The following is a 25,367-nucleotide window of genomic DNA, read 5'->3' on the forward strand; positions in this document are numbered from 1 at the left end:
CTGTCAGTGGAGAATCAATGGTTAAATGAATTCTAATCTCCTAATTCAATCAAGTATCTAGCACAATTTCATTAGCTCCACCTGAACAGCCATTGAACTGGTTTCTTAGCCTGAAGTCTCTTCCCCTCCAACATCTTGACTTGTTAATTGTTTGAAAACCTCCCAAGGCTCCCAAATGTTTACAAAAAAACAAATCCTCAAGTCTCAGGCCTATAGACTCCAACAAATGTTCCCAACCTTGTTTCTCACAGGTCCAAAAGTCTTCTCTTTGGATCCAACTAAATCCCGAACCGACTATTCCCTCAGTTTACTGAGTTTTCTCAAGATTGAGCCCAAGGCAGGCTTCTTTTTCCAGGAAGCTTCCCCTTCCCCTCCAGACTACGTCCCCTTGATGTCACATACATGTCCTGTCCCCAGCCTGTAAGCTCCCTAAGGCACTCCAAGGGGCTCTTTCCCTCTGTATTGCCGATTTGGGGGCAGCTCTGGAGGGTATGGGGAGCACTGGGCTGGGAACCAGGAAGACGTGTTAAGCTCATCCCTGGTCCCGACCCCGACTAGCTGTCAAGTCCCTTCACCTCCCCCCAGACAACCCCAATAGAGTAAGCACGAGTTGCTCTACAGAGGACGCGTTCTCAGTTCTGATGGCTGACTCCGTACAGTAGGCACCAACAACCCGCTTCATTAACCTCCAAGTCCCAAATAAACGCCAGCTGTTATCGCTAATGACCCTGCCGCCCAAGGCGGGGAGACTCAGGGGCTGCCCGCGGGAGGGAAGAAGCCTCCGGAGCTCAGGCTTCAGTGGCAATCACCGACTAACCACACTTGGGTTTAAGGGAGCCATGCCCTTCTCGATCCTTCCTAGAAACCTCCAGTCCTGCATTTACTGATCTGTGCCCATGCTGGCCCCAAGCTCCCAATCAAGCAAGCGTGCTTAAATGCTGCTACACGGAGCTTGCAAAGGGGATTCAAATATCCCAACTGTATCTTTGCGACAATCCTGGGAGATGTGGCTGCTTTATTACTCCCATTTCATGGATGGGAAGGCAGAGGGAAGCGAGGGTGGGCTGGGTGTTCGGAGGCTGCCCTGGAACGCGGCTCTTCCTGATTAAAGTGCCCCCTTTCGGGGACCGGGGAAGCCGAGAGGGGTGGGGGCCACCACCCTCCCCGCCTCCGAGGCCCCCTTCCCCGAACCCACGGACCGGGTTTTCCCCACGCTCTCTCCGGAGTGGCCCGCGCAGCCCCAACCCCGACCCCGACCCCACAGGCAGCTCCCGGCCACGCGCTACGGGTGCCGGCAAGGCCCCCTGCCGCCCCGTGCCGACGTGTCTACAGCAGGGCCTGGCGAACGGCCTGCGCCTTCAACGCCGCCGGGCCGGCCGGTCGCTCCCAATGCTGGAGAAACGCCAGTGACCGGGAAGTCCCGGGACAGGTCCCGAGGGCGTGCGGGCGATGCTGATGCCCGCTCGCGGCCCTAAGAGACCGGATGGCTGTGGATTCGAAATGTGAAAGAGAACAGCGCCCAACCCCCGCCAGCCATTCCTACCTTGAGAGAAGGGAAAGAGAATTAAGGTCCGGACTTCCGGTCTATAAGCAGGGGCGAGAAGGCGGCGAGAGCACTTCCTTTCCGGTTAGCGAGCATTATGGGAAATGTAGTTTCCTTGTCTATCGTCTTCTCCCCTTTTGCCCCACACTGAGAATTAGGCTTCTAGAAAATGTTCCGAGAAACTTGGGGTGGCTTGGATGACCATATGTAGAACAATTGAAACTACGACCATCGGACCATGGACTTAGAATGGTCCTTATGGACCTTTCTAGTAAAGGTCCTTATGGATCTTATGGAAAAGGACGTTATAGGATTTTAATATCCTCATTTTACAGATGAGGGAATTGAAGTCTATGGGAGATTATGAGATTATGAGCGATTACAAGGTTTTACACGTCATAAATCAGAGGGGAAATTTGAATCTATCCAAATGCAGCGATCTTTCCAGCCGGCTGTCGGGCCACTGGCCAGAAGCGTGTATTACGCAACTTCCTGTGGAGAGGGAGAAAAACTGCTCATCTGCTGCTGCTCACGGGGCAAGCAAGGAAGCCGTGATCAATTAGCAGGACAAAGAGAGAGACAGAGACATAAAGAGACATAAACACAAAGAGACATAACCATAAGCGCAGAAATAGAGACAGAGAGAGAGAGACACAGAGGCAAAAGGACAGAGAGAGACAGAGACATAACCACAAGCACAGAAATAGAGACAGAGAGACAGAGGCAAAAGGACAGAGAGAGACAGAGAAAGAGACAAACACTCACACAGAGACAAGAGAGAAATGATAGCGAGAAAGAGATAAAAGAGACAAACGCGCAGAGAGAGACAGAGAGAGGCATAACCACACGCACAAAAACAGAGAACGAGAGATAACAGAGATAGAGCGAGACCGAGACAAAAGGACAGAAAGAAAGAGACAGGAAGAGACAAACAGACAGAGATAGAGACACAGAGAGAGACAGAGACATAAAGAGACATAAACACAAAGAGACATAACCATAAGCACAGAAAGAGAGACACAGAGGCAAAAGGACAGAGAAATGCAGAGAAAGAGACAAACACACACAGAGAGGAGGGAAATGATAGCGAGAAAGAGATAAAAGAGACAAACTCACAGAGAGAGACAGAGACATAACCACGCGCATAAAAAGAGAACGAGAGATAACAGAGATAGAGAGAGAGACCGAGACAAAAGCACAGAAAGAGACAAACACACAGAGACAGAGATTCCGAGACATAATCACGCACAGAAACAGAGAGAGAAGAGGAGGAACCAGAGGGGGGGAGAGAGGCAGAGAGACAGAAAGAGACAGAGAAAAGGCGCATAGAGAGAGAGACAGAGGCAGAGAGACAAACACAGAGACAGACACCCACAGATAGACGCAAATACACAAAAATTGAAAGACACAGAGACAGAGACACACAAAGAAAGAGACAGACAGACACATGAGATTGAGAGAGGAGGGAAGGAGAGAAGGGAGAGAAAGAAGGAAGGTGGAGGAATGAGAGAAGAGAGGAGAGGAAAGGGGGAGAAGAGCAGGATGGGAGCAGCATGTGCCAAGCAGATTGAACCGGTCCCCCTACGTTGACCGCTACCTCCCCTCAGCCTCTGCTGGTGTAGACAGCCCAGCACCCAAGAGCCCCAAGAGTATCTCTGCTTCCAGTCCGTGTCTCTCAGCCGTTATCCTAGGAAACAAGATGCACGCAAATGTAGCCTGGCAACTGCTTTATATACTCAATACACCCAGAGAAGAGTTCTTGGCACCAATGACTTTGACGTTTTGGTTAATTAGTTCAACATGAGAAACTGGTATGATTTTAACAGGGGAAAGGACCTTAAGGAAGAAGCTTCTCCATGTGCTTTGGGACCATCTTCCCTGTGGGCTGTGTTCCTCACCTTGAGCACAGGAGCTGTTGTATCCCCGATGCTTAGCACGGTGTATATAGGAGGTGATTAATAAATGTTTCATTCATCATAGGCTTTATAATTTTGATCCCGAAGCTTGATTTTGGAGGGCCGATGGTCAGTCCATCCAAAGTATTTTTCCTTGTATTAAGTGGGTGAGATTTTCTTTTCTCTGAAGGTAACGGCGGGAAAGGGAATTACATAGCATTGCCAAGTTTGAAGCTTTTCTGCCCTTTGGATGGATGGAACTAGAGGGTTTTGTCTGTTCCCTGGCCACCGCAGCTCACTGGGGAATAACAGATCCCAGCTAAAGTTTCTTACAGTAGCAAGCTGGTCATCCTCTTCTTCCAAATCTGCAGCCGCTTCCTATTGCAAAGACCCTAGTTCAGACTTCTTTGCCCTGGTATTTAAGACCATCCATAGCTGATCCTTCCTATCTTTCTAAACTTATTTAATAGCTCTTTCCTCCTTATATTCTTCCATCTAGAAGATTAAATTTACTCACTAAGCCTCCCTGCTCCATCGACTGCTTTCTCTGGTCTCTACAATTTCTTTCCTTAAGAGTAGAAAGCTTTGCCCTGATTTTGGAATCCCTTAGAGAACAAGTAGATGATGCAGTGAATGAAGTGTTAGTCCTAAACTCCACAAGATGCGATTTTCAAATGCAGCCTCAGACACTATGAAAAAAATAAAAATGATTGGAGAAGTCACTTAAGCCTATCTCAGTTCCTCAGCTGTAAAATGAGCTAGAGAAAGAAATGGCAAACCACTTCAGTATCTTTGCCAAAAAGACCCACAATAATAGTGTCATGGAGAGTTGAACAAGACTGAAAAAGTAACTGGACACTGTAAACTAGTCACTTAACTTTTATCTACCTCAGTTTCCTCAATTGCAAATGAGAATAATAATCACATTTCCCAGGTTTGTGAAGATCAAACGAAATAAAATGTGCAAAGTGATTAGCAGTGTTAGGAAAAAAAAATGCTTATTTCCCCATCTCTGTGTCTCTTACATAACCAACAATTTTTTCTGAATCCCTCTATCCGTTAATTTAATGCAACAAGAATTTCATGTAAAACATTTCCTTATTAGTCATGTGGCCAAAAAAAAAAAAAAAAAAGAAAGAAAGAAAAAAGCTTCACATTAAAAAAAAATAAAAAAAAATTTTCAAGTAAATGAAAAAAGTATGCTTCTGTCTACACTCATTGTTCATTAGTTTTCTCTGGAAATGGATGACATTTTCTGCCATGAGTTTTTTGGAATTAGATCAATGTTTTGATCTGGTTAGCTGAATCTTTCACAGTTAACCATCTGACACTATTGCTATTGCATGTTATATATACTATTGCATAGTGTTATGTACATTACTCTCCTGATTCTGCCCACTTTACTTTGCACTGATCCATATATGTGTACCCAGGTTTTTCTGAAACCATTCCTCTATACTTTCTTATAGCACAGTGGTATTCCATTACATTCATATTTCATAACTCACTCAGCCATTCCCCAATTTCCAATTCTTTGCCACCACAGAAAGAGCTAATAAAAGAATTTAATATGTGCCGATGTCTTAGAATACAGAGATAACAAATATCTTCCCTAAAAAGTTCTATAGAAAATTTCAAAATGGAATATACTATTTTGAAACAGCATTGAAAAACTTATATTTATATTAGTATTTGAATTTGTAATAGTATATGAATTACTATTTCAAAAAAGCTACTTCTACATTGTAATTTTCTAATATCATTATGATATTAATGTCTCATGAGGTTGAAAATTAAAAGGGACTTCAGCGGCCATTTAGACAGTCATCGTCATTTTCTTGTATTAAAAAATTATAATATTTTATTTTTTCAAATACATGCCAAGATAGTTTTCAACATTCATCTCTGCAAAACCTTGTGTTCTAAATTTTTCTTTCTCTTTCTTCCCCAAGACAACAAGCAATCTCATATAGATTAAACATGTACCCCTCATTTTATAAGTGGGGAAACTAAGGCAGAGTGAGGTTTAAATGACTCCTGCAAAGAAACATAGTTATTAAGTATCTGAAGTAGATTTAAACTTTGTTGTTCCTGGCTTCAGAGTCTGATCATCACACACTACTCCAATGGTCCAGAAGCCTACAACACTTCCCAGTGTTCTGAAGCAGATTAAAATATAAGTGGAAAATATTTAACAAAATAAAAATGCAAAACACAGTCAGTTAAGTCATTTTTCAGTCATGTCCAACTCTTCAAGTTCAATCCAACTCACTTGGGATTTTCTTGGCAAAGACACTGGAGTGGTTAGCCATTTTCTTGTCCAAAGCATTTTACAGATGAACAAACTGAGGCAAATGGGGTTATTATTGATGATCTTTTCTTTTGGAAGAGGACCAATACATCAGTCAAGACATAACGTCTTGACTTGAAAGTGAATTGGATTTGAGTGAAGTAGAACTGTACAAAGTCCCGAGTTCCAGTCATTCTTTCAGAATCACTGAAGTTTAGTGGAAAGACATAGGGCAGGAAAATGGAAAAGGACCCAAAGGTGCTGGGGATATAAACCCAAAAGAAGAAAACAGTTTTTACTCCTAAGGAACATACATTCCAAAAAAGGAAACAGTAACATACACAGATTGATATAGATTTGAGACACGTATCTGACACAATCTGTCATATCAGATGACATCTGATCATGAAATGCAGATTTGAAGTCTACTTTTTTTTAGCATTCTCTGAATTTTTCTCCATAGCATATTGGAGCTATAAAAAGGGGCAAAAGGCATATTAGAGATTTATCTAGTGAAAACCTGGCATCTCACTATTGAATCCTGAAATATTAACCTCTTGCATCGTGGCTCCTAGGAATAAGAACTGCGGCTGGGGATCGGAATGATGTCTATAAGTTATTGTTTCTCAGTGTGAATGAAGAAAAGCTTTCTGTTAGTCATGGCAGGAGTGAGACACAGTTGGGAGGCAATTTTCTGGCTCTGAATCCATTTTTGTCTCTTCTTTTTTTCTGGTAGACTTGGATCTTCTTGCATTCTAATTCCTTCACAAGATTTAGCATCCAGTTAAATTTCCAGGAATGCTGCAAATGCTTCTCTCTTATTAGTCAGCATTGAAATAGTGTCATCACCTATAATGGTCAACACACAGGCTCATGGGGCATGTGTTCCCAGGAAGAACATGGCCTCCTACAACAATAAAGAAGAAATTAATAATATTAACTTACATTTTATGGCATCTTAAGGTTTAAAAAATACTTTGAAACATTCTCAAAATATGGTTCAAGAAAAAGAAGAGGGATTTTTCATTTTTTTATTACAATGGCATTGTTAGGTTTTTTGAGAGGAGTTCAACTAACTTAAAGAAGTCTAATTAATAAGAAACATCTTCCTATCTTTGTAATCCAGATGTAATTCCTGGAAGATGTAGACTAATTAAGTTTTGTCTTACAGATTAAACTAAGAACACTGTTATAATGTACATGTTAAATTATTATATAATATATAATTGTTATATATTTATCATATTTATATTATATATTGTATTAAAATATAATATAATATAAATGAATATTATTATATTAATTATTTATATATTAATACTAACTATATACATTGTTATACTATTGTATATTGTATATAGTATACTATATTATGTTGTATATAGTATACTATATTGTATAGTATATTATACTATATTGTATATGCTCTCTCTGTGTATGTATGTGTGTGTGTCTGTATATATATATATATATAATTGAATTTATGTGAACTTGAAAAATCTTTGGGCTTGTTTTTTCTTCTATCCAATGATAAGAGTCCCTTCTAGTTCTCATATTTAACCTTTTTGTATACGTAGATGATGCTACTTCTTTGTAGTAGAGAAAACACTGGAAGAGAAGACAGAGACTTAGACTGAAGTCCTCCCTTTGTGTGACAATGCACAAATCAGTTTCCTTCTTTGGGCCTGTTTCCTTGTGGTGCAAGCAATAGCCTAACCTCTGTTCCCTTATAAGTTGGGATAGTTTTCCCTTAAAAGATATTGAAATCATCCTTGACGCTTGATTGTCTCAGAAGGCTAATAGGCTTAGACTTTTAACATTGCTTTCTGGCTATGAGTGCAAATAGCCAAGAGGAGCCTCCGGTAGCCCATTGCTTGGCTGGCAGAGCATGATGGGCAGCTCATACAGGATCAGTTCAGTGTATCCTCAACCATATCCTTATTGAATTTTCCTCTCCAGTCATGGCTATGGAAATCTCCTTTTCTTAACTCATGAATGACCAAAGAATGTCCCATTTCCTTCTAACATCAAACATAAACGACCACAGAACTGATCCAGATCAGGACCAAATCAGAACATTTTCCATATAATATAATGGAATAATTAGTATCGACCATCTCTAAAGAGATATTAATATCACCTATCTCCTAGGATTGTGACATTTTTTAAATAAATAAGTGCTTAGCATGGCATCTGTACATATTGTTGTTTAATTACTTAGTCCTAAGTGATTGGAGTGGAAAACCCAACTCCATTTGAGGTTTTCTTGGCAGTTTCTTGCCATTTGGGTGGCTAAAGTCTTCTAATCATTCTTTACTCATATAAAGAATGGTTTTTCATTACTTTTGAGCGTATGGTTCTTTTCTGACTACAAGGAAGCAAGCACATTAGAGAGAGCAGGGAACAGAATACAGAATTGCCTCCAAATGTTAGGCAGCTGTGATTTACTGCTATTTAACTCTGGATTTTCAACTGGAGGGACTGGTTTCCATTTGAACTCTACCACTGACTGTTTCCATCTTTGAGTATCATTTGTCTACTCTGGGACTCAGTTTCCCCATCTGTAAAAAGAAGAGATCTGACTAGCTACCCTAGTTCTTCTGTAGTCTCAAGTGCCTAGTACAGTGCCTGAAGTGGAGGAGAGAGACCAATGGATCAGTGATTTCATTGACAGAGGGAATTCCTGCTTAAGAAAACTCCTTGACAATTCAGTCTTAGAGAGATACCTAAGCAAAGCGTAAAGCTCAAAATAAGAGTGATATAGCCATCTGCAATTGCACACTGTCAGAATGGGAAGAAGCCTTAGAACAAACAAGAAATAATGTTTTAACTGGGAGGACCATTGGAGGTTATTCAGGCGAATATTTTCATTTTATTGAATATAAATACATAGATATATAACATCTATTTAAATATAACTGTGTGTGAGGGGTGGTTTAGGATGGATAGAAATGATTTTGAATTCTGCTTTGGACACATCCTGGCTGGGAGATTCTAGGTAAGTCATTTTACCTAGACTTGAATCAAGAGACTGAATTTCCTGAGAGTTGCTTATACTAATGAAACCACAGGTCCTATCTGTAATAAAAATAATTATTAAAAATAAGAAACACTCATACTCATGTCTAGCATTTGCATAAAATTAATGTTATAACAAAGAGAAAAATTATTTTTAGCCTCAATTGACAGATGAAGAAACTGAAATTATGAGAGGAGTGTCTTATACAAGATCATAGAGTTACTAAATAGGTGACTTGAGTATTTATATAAAAATAACCAAATGGCTCACATTTATACAGAGCTTTATGATTTGCAAAGCACTGTACCAATATTATCTCATTTTATCATGACAATGACTCTGGAGGTAGATCCTAGTCTAGTATTCTTAATCATTACACTAGGCTACCTTTACATACAGGAGCAAATCTTGTTGCTCCTTCTTTTGTTATTGTTTTTGAAGAGTACCAAGGCCATCACAGTGTGTGGTGGGTGATGGGTGATGGCTTGATTTACCTGTGAATTGGCTATAACTGAGGCAGAACTGTCTGAAGTAACTCATCACTTTCTCAGAATCACTGAATTTCAGTGGCAGGATAAAGTCAAGATGATCAACAACTACCCAGGAGAACCTTGGCTTCTTCCATGGCTGACCCAATGCTGAGTGTTCTACATTCAGCTGCCTTCAGGGACATTGGAACAAATTGTTCTCATCTACCCATTCTTCCAAATGAGTCTTCATATGCTTGGGATAGATATTTCCCTAATTCACTGTCAGTTAGTTGGCAGGTGAGAGAGCTTCCTTATTTCAGATTCTGCTCTTGTTCTCTAGACTCTCTAGACTGAGAGGATTCCCTTCCTTCTTCCCCATTCCTCCTCCCCATCCCCTTAATATTGGTATTTTCAATATAAGATTTTTTCCTATAACTCCACATTGTCTGAGGATATCTTTCTGAGCTGGAAGGGATTTTACAACACAGGATCTTAGATTTAGATGCAGAAGGGTCATGTAGAACAGGGCTTCTTAAACTTTTTCAACCCGTGACCCCTTTTAGCCTGAGAAATTTTTACACAATTTTGGATATATGGATACATGAAATAGATATACAGATTAAACATTTACTGATGATAAATCATAAAAAAATTTATTTTAAAACAATTCTTTGGTATATATTAAAATTTGCCATGTATTAAAGATGGAAAGTATGCAAAGTGAACAAATTTACATACCAATGATATGAATGGACCAGTATATTTTTACATAAAGAATTCAATCTTGTCAGAATATTTCATACTTTTTACTGTTGTCAAATATTTTAAGACCACCATGTTCAGTGGATTGTGACCCACAGTTTAAGAAGCTATGATTGACATAAAAGAGGAAAAAAGGACCCATCTGTGAAAAAATGTTTGTAGCAGCTCTTTTTATATTGGCAAGAAATTGGAAATTGAATGAATGCCCATTAGTTGGGGAACGACTGAATAAGTTATGATATATGAATATAATGGAATATTGTTGTTGTTCCATAAGAAATGAGCAGGCTGATTTCAGAAAAGCCTGGAAAGATTTACATGAACTGATGCTGAACCAAGAGAACATTGTATACAATAACAAGAAGATTATATAATCTTCAGCTGTCATGGACTTGTTCTTCTCAGCAATTCTGGGATCCAAAACCATTCCAATAGACTTGGGATGGAAAATGCCAGAAGCATCCAGAGAGAAAAATGTGGAGGCTGAATGTAGATTGAAGCATAGTATTTTAAAAAATATTTTTCAAGATAATAAATATGTATTGAATTCAATTACATTTCTTTTTTAAAAAAATTATAACTTTTTATTGACAACATATACATGGGTAATTTTTTACAACATTCTCCCTTGAACTCACTTTTGTTCCTACTTTTCCCTTCCCTCCCTCCACCCCTTTCCTTAGATGGCAGGCAGTCTTATACATGTTAAATATGTTACAGTATATCCTAGATACAATATATTTGCAGAACCGAATAGTTCTCTTGTTGCACAAGAAGAGTTGGATTCAGAAGGTAAAAATAACTTGGGAAGAAAAACAAAACTGCAAACAGTTTACATTCATTTCCCAGTGTTCCTTCTCTGGTTGTAGCTGGTTCTGTCCATCATTGATCAATTGGAACTGAATTAGATCTTCTCTTTGTCAAAGAAATCCACTTCCATCAGAATACATTCTCATACAGTATTGTTGTTAAAGTTTATAATGATCTCCTGATTCTGCTCATTTCACTTAGCATCAGTTCATGTAAGTCTCACCAGTCCTCTCTGTATTCATCCTGCTGGTCATTTCTTACAGAACAATAATATTCCATAACGTTCATATACCACAATTTACCCAGCCATTCTCCAATTGATGGGCATCCATTCATTTTCCAGCTTCTAGCCACTACAAACAGGGCTGCCACAAACATTTTGGCACATACAGGTCCCTTTCCCTTCTTTAATATTTCTTTAGGATATAAGCCCAGTAGAAACACTGCTGGATCAAAGGGTATGCACAGTTTGATAACTTTTTGGGCATAATTCCAGATTGCTCTCCAGAATGGTTGGATTCGTTCACAACTCCACCAACAATGCATCAGTGTCCCAGTTTTCCCACATCCCCTCCAACATTCATCATTATTTTTTTTCCTGTCATCTTAGCCAATCTGACAGGTATGTAGTGGTATCTCAGAGTTGTTTTAATTTGCATTTCTCTGATCAATAGTGATTTGGAATACCCTTTCATATGAGTAGAAATAGTTTCAATTTCATCATCTGAAAATTGTCTGTTCATATCCTTTGACCATTTATCAATTGGAGAATGGCTTGATTTCTTATAAATTAGAGTCAGTTCTCTATATATTTTGGAAATGAGGCCTTTATCAGAACCTTTAACTGTAAAAAAAAAACCCAAACAAAAAAAACCCCAGTTTATTGTGAAGCATAGTATTTTTGCCTTTTTTTTATTTGTTTGCTTTTTCTTTCTCGTGGTTTTCTCCCATTTTGATCTGCTTTTTTCTTGTGCAACATGACAAATATGGAAATATTTGTAAATAGTTAACTCATATCAGATTGCTTGCTGTCTTGGGAAGGAGGGAAAATGAAGGAGGGAGAGAAAAAATTTGAATACGAAATCTCACAAAAATGAATGTTGAAGATTATCTTTACATGTATTTGGAAAAATAAAATACTATTGAATAAAAAAAGAATCTTTGATCTAGGCCATCCACCACCCCCATCTACAAGTGAGGCTGGTCAGAAACAGCCAAGATTTGAAATCAGGTTCTTTGATTCCAGACCTCGTGAAAATTTTCCTCTCTCTGTTCCATAGATTCTCCATTTTTTGGTCTTAGAAATCTTTTGTTCCAGGGAGATGAAATACTTTGTAATCATTTAATTTTCCAAACAAGGTCTGTGACATCTGATAGGAAATAAAGCTAATAATTTACCAATTCATATGACAGCAGATTTGTCCTGGTTCAAAGAGAGTTTTGCTCAGAATCAAGGAGACCTGAGATCCTAAGTCAAATACTTAGTAGCCATCATATAGAGGTTAAGGCACTGAACCTCTCTCTGCTGTGCTTTCCCAGTCTGTAAAATGGGTATAATAAAAGCTTCTTCCTTTTTGTCTTGAAGGTAATATAATATATACAAAATGTAACACAAACTTTAAATACCTATGTACATCTAAGCTTATTATGGTTATTTAATCCTCAAAGAGCAAAGGAAAGGAACAAAAGAATCTCTTATGCAAAAATATTTGTAGCAATCCTTTCTGTTGTGGCAAGGAATTGGAAATTGAGAAAATGCTCATAATTGGGAAATGGCTGAATAAGTTATGGTATATAGAAACAAGTACTTATATAATGTCTTCTATATGTCTGGTGAGCAGTTATATAGCACTGTGGATAGAATGCCAGCCCTAGAATCAGGAGGACTTGAATTCAAATCCAGTTATAGGTACTAGCTGTGTAATCTTGGGCTAATCACTTAACCCTGCTTGCCTCAGTTTCTTCGTAAAATGAGATGTTGAAGGAAATGGCAAAAACTAGTTCAGTATCTGTGTCAAGAAAATCCCAAATGGGGTCACGCAGGGTTGGACATGACTAATTGAATTAAACAACATGTGTGAGTAAGTGTTGAGATATAGGAGCCACCTTCCAGTGCTTGCTGGAGGGCTAACTCAGACTTGGAGAGAAGATGAAGAAGAAAGAAGAAGGAGGAGGAAGGAGGAGGAAGGAGGAGGAAGGAGGAGGAAGGAGGAGGAAGGAGGAGGAAGGAGGAGGAAGGAGGAGGAAGGAGGAGGAAGGAGGAGGAAGGAGGAGGAAGGAGGAGGAAGGAGGAGGAAGGAGGAAGAAGAAAGGAGACTTAGATGCAGTTGTGTTCTCTGACCTCTCTCTCCTCTTCCCTCTTGCCTCCAATTTATTTCCTTCCCAATCCACAAGAAACATCTGCCAAGGCTGCTTTGCAACTCCTTCAGGTGTTATGATCCACAGCTGTGGAGGCTTTCAGAGAATTGACCTGCCCCTTCACTTAGGCATGATCCTTAATAAGTGTTTATTTATTTTAACAAGCATTTTCTTGTTCGACCCTAATTACAATTCTAGGAGGTAGGTTGTATGTTCATTTTACACTTGAGGAAACTAAAATAGATAACTGTAGACAGGAGGTTGGTGCTATTATTATCCCCATTTTACAATTCAAGAAGCTGAGGCTTAAGTGACTTACTTAGGAACACACAGCTAGTAAATATCTGAAGTAGAATTTGAATTCAGGTCCTCTTGACTCCACATCCAGGGCACAACTCATTTGACCAAAGAGCTTCAGAAATGTAAAATTTAAGTAATCCTTTATCTTGACCTATTTAATAGGTTAAGCTAATATTTCTATTGCTCCCACATAAAAACCTGGCAAGTATTTGTGGGAGGACTAAGATCATTTTTCAAACAGGCATTTAGAGTTCTGACGTTGGGATTGCTATTTTTTGCTCTTAGAAATCCTTTGTTCTGGTGGTTATTTCCATTTTAATAGAATGACAGCAGAGAGGGGCCTTAGAACAGAAATATCAGCTGGGTTTATACAACTCTTCGAGTTTGCAAATAATTTTATAAATATTACTTCTTTTTAGGTTTTGTTGTATTTAATAAATATTTATTGAGCATCTACTATGGGGTAAGTACCAGGAATTTAAAAAGTGGCAAAATATAGTGCTTTACCTCAAGAAACTTACAATCTAATGGGGGTGGGCAACAAGCAACATTTGGCATAGAGAGAAATTAATTAAATTAAGAAGGGCTGGGGAAGGCTTCTTGTAGGAGGTGGGAGTTCGAAAAGAAGCCCGAGAGTACAGTAGGAGGAGGGCAAGAAGGAGGGCATTCGAGGGAAGGTCAGAGAGCGTGCCCATCAGAGATGGAAAGTCTGCTGTACAGAGCCTTCTGGAGACTGTCATCCGTGGCAAGAAGACAGACTTTAGGGTAAGGTGTATGAAGACTGGAAAGATAGGAGCGGGCTGACTTAGAAAGAGCTTTGACCCCCAGACAGAGGATTTTGTATTGGCTCCAGCAGGTAATAGGAAGCCACTGAAATTTATTGAGTAAGGGGCCAGGGTGACATGATCAGATTTGTGCTTTATTTTCCCCATTTTATAGATGAGGACAGGGAAGCAGGGATTAAATGTCTTGCTAATGATCTGAGGCTGGATCTGAACTCTGACCCTCCAGCTTCCAGGTCTACTTCTGTTGCCAAGCGGCCTACTGTGTGAGGGGCGGAGGCGGAGGCTGGTCGCCTATTGTGTGAGGGGCAGAGGCTCGCCGCCAAGCTGCCTACTATGTGAAAGGCGGAGGGGGAGGCTGGCCACCTACTGTGTGAGGGGCAGAGGCTCGCCGCCAAGCTGCCTACTATGTGAAAGGCGGAGGGGGAGGCTGGCCACCTACTGTGTGAGGGGCAGAGGCTCGCCGCCAAGCTGCCTACTATGTGAAAGGCGGAGGGGGAGGCTGGCCGCCTACTGTGTGAGGGGCGGGAAGGCGGAGGCTGGCCGCCTACTGTGTGAGGGGCAGAGGTTCGCAGCCAAGCTGCCTACTATGTGAGAGGTGAAGGCGGAGGGGGAGGCTGGCCGCCTACTGTGTGAGGGGCGGAGGCTGGCCGCCAAGCTGCCTACTATGTGAGCTGCAAAATCTAGGCGCTGAAGAGTGAAGCATGTGTAGCCCCTTACTCTGTGCCAGGCAGTGAGGCAGCCCTGCTCTCGAGGAGCTTACAGTCTACTACAGGGACGCTATAGCGTGCAGCCTGTCAGCCTTCCGCGGTCAGGCCGGGCTCGCTATCGGGCACATATGGAAGGCGCAGGATGATCCAAGTGCGAAAAACCCTGGTAGGATTAAAAGCGGCTGCGGGAGACCACGTCCTCCTTGCTCTCTAGCGCCCCCTCGCGGCCGCTCGCTTCGGGGCAGCCGGAGGGGGCCCAGATGGCCCGGCGGAACCCCGGGCGCGGGGCGCAGTTGCCCGCTCAGGGGGAAGCCGGAAGTGTGCGGCGTGCGCGCGGCCGGCGGTAGGCTTTTTGGGCCGACCGGCGGCCTGGCGGGAGGTTGGCGTCGCAGACCGATGGCGTCACTGTCGCGGTGCCGGGCGGCGAGGGGCGGGGGCGGAGGCGCGGGGGAGCGGAGCGGAGCGGAGGCGCTTGGGGGGCGGGGGGGGCGGTTCGACTCTCGTCTCCGGGATCCCGAGGCCTGGATGGCGGCCGGAGCGCCGCGGGCTCCGCGCTAACCCTCGGCCCGGCCCGGCCCGGCCCCTGAGGAAGCGGATCCGAGGAGTAGCCCGGGAGCGGGAGGAACATGACATCCCGGAGGTAAGTGCCTCGACCCCCGCGACCCCTACCCGCCCACAAAGCACCGCGCGCCCCTCCCCCTCCTCCCCGGCCGGGAGACCCCCTCCCCCATCGGGAGGGTTGGGGGAGGGGCGGAGGAGCCAGTTCTCTCCCCTCCCCCAGCCTCCTCTCGTTCTTGCCCTTCTGCCCCTCCCCCTCTCTACCCTCCCCCTTCTTGCTCTCTCGGGTCCCCTTCCCTTCTTATCCCTTTCCCCCCCAATCTTTCATCTCCTCCCCTTCCCCTCGTTCCCTTCCCCTTCTCCACCTCTTCTCCCCGTTTCCGTTCTCACTCCCTTTTGCTTTTTCTTTTCATCCCTTTCATCTCCCTTCCTCTTAGACTATCCCCTCCCCCTCTTCTCCTTCTCTTTTCCTCTTTTTTTCTCTCCTTTTCTTCCTCCTATATCCTTTCCTCCCCCTTTCTCTTTTTATCCCTTCTCTCTTTTTATTCCCTTTCTTTTTTCCCGTTTTTCTTTTTCATCTTTTTCCCCTTTCTATGCCTTTCCCCTTCCTCACTCTCCGGCCTCCCCCTCCTTTTCTCTTCTCTCCTTTCCCCACTTCTTGTCTTCACTTTATTTCCCCCTTGGTTTTTGCTGGGAAGACCAGGCTCTTAAGTAGTACTTCTTCCCTTTCCTCTTTTCCTTTTTTCTCCCCCTTTCCCCTCTTTCCCTTGTGTCCTTCCTCCCCCTCTCCTCTTTCCCTTTTCTTCCCTTCTCTCCTTCCTCTGCCTTTTTTCCCCTCTTCTTCTGTTTCTTTCTTTCTTCTCTCTGGTGAGCAAAGTCTTTTTTGTCTTTCTCCTGTTTCTCCAGCGCTTGGCTTTATCTGATTCCTTCTGTCCCCTTGTCGTCTTCTTCCCCCTTTTACTCTCCTTCAGGAATCTGCTGCTCTTGCCTTCTCTCCCCAGGACTATCCCAGCTCTCATTTCCCCTTCCCAATCGTGCTTTTGTCATCTTCCTATATATGTATAGTCTTTGGTGTTTGAAGAATAATAATCACTTATTTTTGAGAGGTTCAAAGCACTTTCTCATAATCACCTTGTGACATTAAGCTTTATGCCTCCCATTTAATGGAGGGGGAGACTGAGACTGATGGAGGTGGCGCCACTTACTTGCTTGACCATATTGCTGATAGTGTCAGAAGTGGTGCCGTTTTCTACTCGACCTTCTTTTCCTCTCCTCTCATCTAAGAGGAACCCTTTCCTGTTCCTGTCCCCAGCTTCTCTTCCCTTTTGGGCTCCCTTCATTCATTTCACTCTCCTGAGCAGTCACTGCCCTTCTAGGGCTTCCAATCTGGAAGGCAGGGATTGTTTGCAGGCAAAAGATGCACTCCGAAGTGGGTCATGGCCGTGAACATTCCTTACTCGTTGCTTCATGAACATTGCCTCATAATTGTTCAGAAATAACAGCCCTTCTTTGGGGGAGAGGTTCTTGGTGCTTGATGCTTGTGTGCCTAATAGGAGAGGGCAGAGTTCTCCCGAGGCCCCTAGTCAGCCTCTCCGACTTGGTGCCTCTCCGGGACTGGACTTGGGCAGCCCGAAGGAAGCCTGAATGTAGAAACCTTTCTTCAGGTTCCTCCTGGGGCCAAATCTTAGTAATTGTCAAGCTCAGTCCTCTGGCCAGGGTTAGTAGCAATAGTGAGAATTGATGTCAGGGTGTGTTGTGCTCCTTACACGAAACAATATAGGCCAAAGAACGCATTACTATTTTCTATTATTAAGCATGGACAGTCTGTTTCAGTATTGTAGACACTTCATTGCACTTAGTCTGAACCATCATTACTAGTAAATATTACTAATCCTTTATGGGCTAAGAACCATCTGGTCTTTTTAGAAGGCTTTTTTTTTTTTTTTTAAATGATTGCTCTGTTTTGTTTAGACCAAGAACATCACTACTCTTTTGTAATGTTTAAATAATACCTTTGGGATGACCTGGCTAAAGAAGCTTCTTAAGAAATTAGGATTTTCCCCCTCTCCCCCCGGAAACTGTTTTTGTGTCTTTCAATCTGATTGTATTTTTGTGTTTGTCTGTTTGTTTCCATGATTGTTTGGGGTAGGAAAAAAACAGACCTGAAAACTTTAGGAAGTGAGTGGCCTGGCCCCGTCTGGCAAACTTTGATGGCTCTGGTTCCCTTGTGATTGCACGATTGCATTTCAGCAAGACCATGTGGGGCTGTGGCCTCTAGTGTACTCCCTCCTGAAGTCTTTGTCTGTTTGTTACTTAATATATCAGAGTGGTTGTTGAGCCTTTGTTCAGGGTCTGCTGTTCTAAAGCAGGAAGGATCTGCCTTTCTAGGACATGAAAAGGCTGGGGGACAGGAAAGGGTCTCCTTAGTAAGAGTTTGTGTACCCTTTGTGTACCCTGTTGATTTAGAAGCTTCAGTCTAGGCAAAGCCATCCAAAGGCTGCTTGCTATGTAGACTTCAAATGACTGATAGACTGTTTTTCCTCCCTTTCACTCTGTTATTGATAAGAAAACTGTACCTAGCTGACAACAGCATAAGAACAATGATTTCTGACAGCATTCAGAGGTAGAGAGCCTAAAATTCTGGGCTTGGAATCTGGAAGTCTTGGGTTCAGATTCTGCCATGTTAATTGTGGGGCTCCGAGCCAGCCACAGTCTCTTTTTAGGATTGAATCAGTTCCTTCCCCGTCTTCAAAGTTCTATCTATCTATATGCTATCTACAAACAACCTCACAATTACTTCAGAAGGTATCGAATCCTGTCTTGAAGAAGTTGAGGTTCTAAGGTAATTTGTCCCTGTGAATGTCAGAGTTGGAATCCAGCTGGATTGTGTCCACATGCTCCAACTCCAGCCCTTTTTCTCCTCCCCTCAGCTGTTCAGTGTGGGACTGCCCTCTCATCTCAGAACTGGAGGGACTTAGCTTCTTGGTTTTTGCTTTGGAGGTGTAATGGTCTGGGCTGTACCTTGCTACATTCTGAGGAATTCCTTCTGTGAGACCTCTTATCTTTTAAATTTTGTCCCCATTCCCCTTTCCCTTCAGGAAATGAAGTTTAGTCTTTTTCTTTATCTCTAGTGCTTTAATTTAGTTTGAGGCTTTTTCTGGTGGCCTTGTATTTTTAGCTCAACAGTAGGAAATAAACTTGTCTTACTAAAATACTCGGTACCATGTTTGCCTGTTGAAATTCTTAACTTCATATTCTTATTTAATGTCAGGTTTTCTGCCCAGAACTGGAGACTCTGCTTGGATTACATACTTTTTTTCTGCAGGGTTCTGTCAACGGGTCCGATTGCTATAAAGTTACAGAGGATCTTGGGAAACTGCTTGCTAAGATGCAAGCTGATACATAAACACAATCGTTTCTAGCAACAGTGTCCTTTGTTGGGGCCAAGAGAGCAGATGGAGAAAATCTGCTAAAACTTTTACCTTTGGGAAAGCCAGGGGCAGACCTTACTGTCTAACATATATATATATTTTTTTAAATAAAAGAAATGTTCCTCTTGTATCTATTATTCTTTCTCCTTCCTCCCTTTTCTGCACTGTATAGAATAGTGCTTTTTTTTTTTTTTTTTAATGCCATCAGCCAGGACTCGACAATTCTTTCTCCTTTTCCCTCTCCGTTTCTCCTTTTCCTCATCTCTTCTCCCTCTCTGTCTCTGTTTATTTTATTGTCTCTATCTCCTTATCTGCTGGGATATTTTATTAACATATTTTGTTTTTACATCATAGTCGTTCCAAATATATTCCCCCATATATAACAAAGAAAAACAAACTCCACTGACAGAGACCTTCCTAATAGCATATTCAACTTTGTACTGTCATTATCCCTCTTCTCACTATTGAAAAGAGGGAAATATATTGTAAGTATTATTTTACATATATATGTATATGTATGTGTATATATATATATATATATATATATATATATATATATTTTAAACATAGGGGATCCTGTCTTTTTTTTTTTTTTTTTAAGTCTCCATATCCCTTGATTTTTATTAAATCTTTTTGTATCCTCAGTTTAACATTTAAGGAAATTCATGCAAATGGACATAAAAAGTAAAAATATTAATTTCAATAGAATAATGCAGTTATTAAAATATTCTCTGTGCTCCCTAGAAAAGGTTCATATATACCCCCTTTATGATATTCATATCACAAGTTGGACACCCCTGCTTTATTTAGCAACTCATTCTGTCCCCCTTTCTTATCATATTGCTGGACTTCTATTCCATATGTACAAGTTTGGTCATAAGAATAATAATAATAGTGATAGGGGTCATATTTCTATAGCTTTCATACAGGGTATCCCAAAAGTCTTTCTGCAGTCAAAAGTTTCAACACTTTTGGGATACCTTGTTAATATTATCTGATCCTTGCCATAGTTCTGTGAAGTAGGGGCTTTTTTATTTCAATTTTTCACATTTTGTAGATAAGGAAATGGAGAAGGAGGGAAGTAAAGGATTTGCCCTGTGGCACCGTCTGTTCAGTGTTAGAGGCCTGCCATGAAGCTAAGACCTTCTGATCCCAAGTCCAGGAATCTCTTGGCCACCCCATGGCCACATCCCTCCTCTGCTTACCACTATCATGCTTCCCAAAGGAATCACAGATTTCTTGGTTCATTATTCAAGGCCCTTCTTACTCAAGGCCTTGATGCTTTTTGGATTCCTTGTAGATGGTGAGCAGTAGCTTTCCTTTTTAGGAGTACTGTTTTCTAGCCAAAAGGGTCACTTTACTATTGTCCCCTCTATAAACCCTGCTCCTTTTCCCTCAATTTTTTTTTTTTTTTTTGGTACTAATACTATTACTATGCCTGAAATGTTTCCTTCCATCCCCATCCCCCCATTCCTATTTATCCCTTAAAACCAAACTCAAATACTGTCTACTCTTAGAAGTCTTCCTTCCTTCAATAGGATTTCATAATATTATATGTACGCCTCATATAGTAAGAAATTTATTTTCTACTTTAGTATATACACAAAATAAACATTCCAATAAAAAATGAGTATTCACAAAACTGATTTCCAAATTATTTATGAGGTTTTTAAAAAAGGGGATGTTAACTTAAAAAAAACCTTTTCCTTCAATATCTCCAATATCTTTGTCATTTAAAAAAATGTAATTCTTGAAGATTATTTGGTTATTCTTGAATATTATTTGGATGTTTTCTTTAGCCTGAATCATTTCCTTTAAGCCTTTCTACTTCATTGCTGGGATCATAGGCCTAGTGTTGGAGGAGACCCTTAGCAGGCTAGTCCCGAGCTCTTTATTTATAGATAAGGAAGTGAAGACCCAGGGAGCTGCCATTAAATTACTTGACTAAAGTCACACAGCAAGGAAGTGTTTGAGAGGGAATTTGAATCCACTTCTTGTTGACTCCAAATCTAGGACTCTATGTATACATGACATCAAAGCACAAAGGTACTTAGTATTCAGGCTTACGTAGAAGAAGATGCTCTATAAAGATTGAAATTACATTAAATTAAGAAACTTTTTCTATTTCTTTTAATTTGTGCCTTGTTTTGTCTGAAGTTGCCTAGAATAGTAGCAAGGTTGGTACACTTGGAATCTGGAAAGGCTCTTAAACTGTGTGGGAGGAGGGAAATAAGTATTTATTAAATGCCTATTTAATAGTAATGCTGTCCAAACATTTCAATTGGTCTTCACGACAACCTTGGTAGAGGGGTGCTATTATTATTCCCATTTTACATACGAGGAAGTTGAGGCCCATGGAAGTGAAGTGAATTTCCTGGGGTCATACGCTTACTAAGTTAGGACATGAACTCGCGTCTTCCTGACTCAAGGCCCAGGGCTTTGCCCATTGCACGGCCATGAACAAGTCTAGTTTTTGAACATTGGTTACCTAATCTTTAAAATGGAACTTGTGAGGTGTGTGCTGTCTACCTTGTGGGGGGGACATTGTGAGAAAAGCACTTTGCAAGCCTTCAAGCATCAAAGAAATGTGAGCTATTACTGTCCTCATACCAATTACCTGCTGCCGTGCAGAAGCTATATTTATCCCATAGAAAAGAGACATTAATTTCTTTCAAAATAACTGGCTATTCTTCCAGCAATCAGAAATTCCTTAATTAGAAACCACTATGTGGATTACATTCTTCCAAGACGAGCATCGGTGTTTTCTTGAGTGGCTAAGAGCCACTTTGCTTAGTAAAGAACTGAAATGAGAGTTGGGCTGTTCTCCAGGGGAGCCTTCTCCAACAGCTTCGGCCTCATTCCTTAAGCCCCTGTGCTGGATGCCAGTGAGACAGATGCAAAGAGGAAAGCTAGCCTTGACTTCAGGGGGCTTCTAGTTTGAAATGTGACAACAGTAGAGGAGAGCCAGACTGAGCATTATGAGATGGAGGGAGAGTAGGAGGGGGCAGGAGAGAAGGTTTCTTGCAGGTATCTCTTCTGTCATGGGGTTGTGGGAGCAAAGACCTGGGAGACAGGATGTGAATGGAGACAGGTGAATACTTCCTCCTCTTGGAACCCAGGAAACGAGTTGGCAGGGAGGAGAAGGGGCCACCAGGTGATTTGGAGCCAGATCACCTGAATGGTAGATTCCAGGGTCAGGAACTCAATCAAGCTTTATTTGCTAGGCAGTGGTAGCCACTAAAATGGGGAGTGCAGGAGTGATGTATTCATAGAACTACAGCCCCAGAAAGAAAGATGATGTCCAGTAAAATCGGCTTTGCTGTGTTTATAACTTTGCCTGATGTAGGGTCATGGATTCTTAGACCTGGGATAAGCCCTCTAGCCCAACCCTCTCATAGATAGAGGGGCCTTGACGTGCTTGTGTCCACATAGCTCCTGTCAGGTAGGACTGGAAGCTGAGTCTTTAGGATTCTCTCTAGGACCTGGGACTGCCTCAAAACCAATGGAATTGGAAATTCTTGATTGGGCAAGAATGACGGATCTTATATGACTTGATTAAAAAAAAATGTAAGCATAGTGCTGGGCACGTAGGTTTGTGATAAACACCTGATTTTATTATTTTTCCTTGTGTTCTGATGGGTTTCTTGCATTGAAGAGTGTTCAATATAGTGCCAGGTTCACTTTGGCATTTAGTAACTAATAAAGCACACCAGAAAATGGATCAGAAGTTTATGTGCAAAGAGTAGTGGCCCAGGGAAGATCATGAGAGTGGACTGCCTTTGGCAGTTGGGGTGGAGGAGGAGGAGAAGAGGACATGTTTGTTTAACTTCACCTGTCCCTCTTGCTACCTGGTGAGTGGGAAGAAATCATTTCACCTTCCAGGGCCTCTGTGCCAGGGCTTTCAGGCTAGCTTTTGACTTTCTTGCTCTCTCTTCTCCTCATTTTATTGACCAACAGACAGTTAGGGAGTAGGGAGTCCATGACCTAGGCACAGACCCTAGCCTTGGTGTTGTTTACCTTCTCCAGGTCTCAATGTCTTCATGTGTCAGATGCAGTTGGGCTGGATGGCTGCTGGGGGCTTGCCAGCTCTAGATCTATGAACCTGTCAGCTTAATAAGCACAGTTGATCAATTAAATAAACGATGCCCACCTGGAACCAAATATAGGTGCACCTTCCTTCCATTTCTAAGGTGTCAGATAATTTGATAAATGAATAGATGATAATTGCCCTTTTCTTGGTCCCTGATAATTCATGTCCATTTTAATTACTGTCTTTTGGAGATAGTGTCCAGTTTTGTTGAATTTTATGATTGGGAGTGAGGTGGGTCTCCTCAAATAACACCCTGAGGCATAATTATTGCCTCTGCCTATAAGGCCATCCTGGTACATAAACATTTTAAGTTAATGCTCTTTTATTTCCTTCCATAGCTTCAGATAACAACCTTGAAATACAATTAAGTTTAGCAGCCCCGGGGGCGATTTTAAAACAGTGATATTTCTGAACCTTATATCTGACCATCTTTTTGCTGCCACCTCCTCCTGGAAGAAACTGTAGTTGTCACCTCTTCCTCATCTCCCACTCACTTCTGGGACTTCTGCAGCCTGGCTTTCAACCCTGTTACCCGATTGTTCCTCCAGGTCCTAGTGATCTTTCCTTTTAAGAAACAAAAAACAGTTTTGTTGATTCTTTTTGTTTCTGATTCTCAGTCATGGTTGGATATGGGTCTACTTGATTTCCTCGATCTCCTCTCTGGGCAAAGGAGAAAACTGTTTCCTCATTTCTTTTCCAGGTCCAAGATTGATTATTATCATTTCCTAGTTTCAGGCTTTGCTGTAGTGTTCTTGTCATTTACATGATTATTATTGTGCAGTCATTATGCATATCATCTTTTTTTGGTTCTGCTGACTTCACTCACTTTAGTTCATAAGTCTTCTCATGTTTCTCTTGAATCCTTTATAGTTATTTCTATTACCTTTCATGTACTGTGACGTTTAACCCTTTTATAATTGCTGGGCATTGGAAAGTGCTACAAGCACTTTCTTCTCTAGGCCTTCTGTCTTTGATCTCCTTCTTATAAAGATCTATGACTCCAAGAACTAATGGTTTCTGAATTGCAAATTCCATTAGTCTTTTTTTCCAATTCTCCCACTCCTTAATCTCTCTGCAATTTTTGATACGTTGAATCCTCTTCCTGGATATTCTGTCTTTCCTGAGTTTTGGTGATATGTTTTATGGGCTGGAGTTCCTCTTGCTTATCTGACTGGTCTATTTCAGTCTCCTTTGCTGAGTCATCATCTTTGTTCTGCCCACTCTTTATGATTATATTCCCTTATGGGTTCTCTTCTTCCCTTTCTTTATGCTCTTGGTGATCTCACCATGGGTTCAATTATATCTCTATGAAACTGACTTCCCTATAATATATATCCAACTTCCAATTTTTAATCTGTACTGGAATCTTTAATTTTCTGATGCATTTCTCTACTGGATAGCCCATAGGTTTCTCAAATGTGTTCAAAACCGAATTCATCAAATCTTCTAATTATTCCAAAGTTCTAGCCCTTTATGCCAGGATCAGAAGAGGATCTTTGAAACTTATCACTCTGTTGTGTAGAGCTCTACATACTAAATTGCTTTTTTTAAAAAAAAATATAATAAATTCAGTGGACACACTTTCCAAACTGTCCTACTTTTTTTGTATATCCTCCTGAACCTTCTTTCCATTTTCTTCTGTACATTTAAAACTACTTCAGTGATTCTTTTTTCTTTCTTTTTTGGCAATCCTGTCTAAAGCTCCTTGTTCCTTCCACTATCTTTCTCTCTCAAATTGGATTAAAAAAAAAAAAAAAGTGAAAACCCTATAGAAAGTATGCAAACCAAGCAAAATAAATCCCCATGTTGATCACATGCAAAGACATATGTCTCATTCTGTACTTTGTTAGGAGATGACTAACATGTGCTGTGGAGTGGTAGTTGGTGGTTGCATTGATTAAAGCTCTTAAGTTTCCCAGAATAACTCAATAACTTTTCTTAAATTTCCTTATTTCTGTTGAGGGTACCAGCATTCTTGCAGTCACCACCACTTACAACATTAGACTCGTCCTTAATTCATAGAATTACTGAACTTGAAAGTTGGAAGGAACCTCATTGGTCATCTGATCTAATTCCAATACAAAAGGAATGCCACAATAATATATTTGTCACGTAGGAAGTAAGTAGTGAAAGCTGTGCTTGAAGATCTCCAAGGATAGGGGCCCACCACCTCCAGCAGGCCACCCTACTTTGGGACAGTCCTCGTTCTGAGGAATCTCTTCCATATATCAAACTGAAGGTAAAACCTTTGTCCATCCTGGTTGCCCTGCTCTGGGAACTCTCCAGCTTACTAATGTTCTTCTGAAACCATGACACTTAAGCTGAATCCAGTGCTGCAAATGAGGTTTG

At 41.4% G+C, this 25,367-nt stretch overlaps 1 protein-coding gene across 2 annotated transcripts in view; it reads left to right on the top strand.

Moving 5' to 3' along the window:
• The first annotated feature begins 15,399 nt into the window (after window positions 1-15,399).
• PTPN11 (protein tyrosine phosphatase non-receptor type 11) overlaps window positions 15,400-25,367 on the top strand; it is a 67,461-nt gene continuing 57,493 nt past the window's right edge. The window contains exon 1 of one of the 2 annotated variants that reach the window (XM_051972823.1): window positions 15,400-15,579. In XM_051972823.1, coding sequence (XP_051828783.1) covers window positions 15,566-15,579 — 14 coding nt within the window. In that variant the 5' untranslated portion in view covers window positions 15,400-15,565. The remainder of the gene's footprint in view (window positions 15,580-25,367) is intronic. The other variant, XM_051972824.1, reaches the window with a different exon arrangement.

The sequence above is a fragment of the Antechinus flavipes genome, chromosome 1 (assembly GCF_016432865.1).
Source record: "Antechinus flavipes isolate AdamAnt ecotype Samford, QLD, Australia chromosome 1, AdamAnt_v2, whole genome shotgun sequence".
NCBI classification, from domain to species: domain Eukaryota; kingdom Metazoa; phylum Chordata; class Mammalia; order Dasyuromorphia; family Dasyuridae; genus Antechinus; species Antechinus flavipes.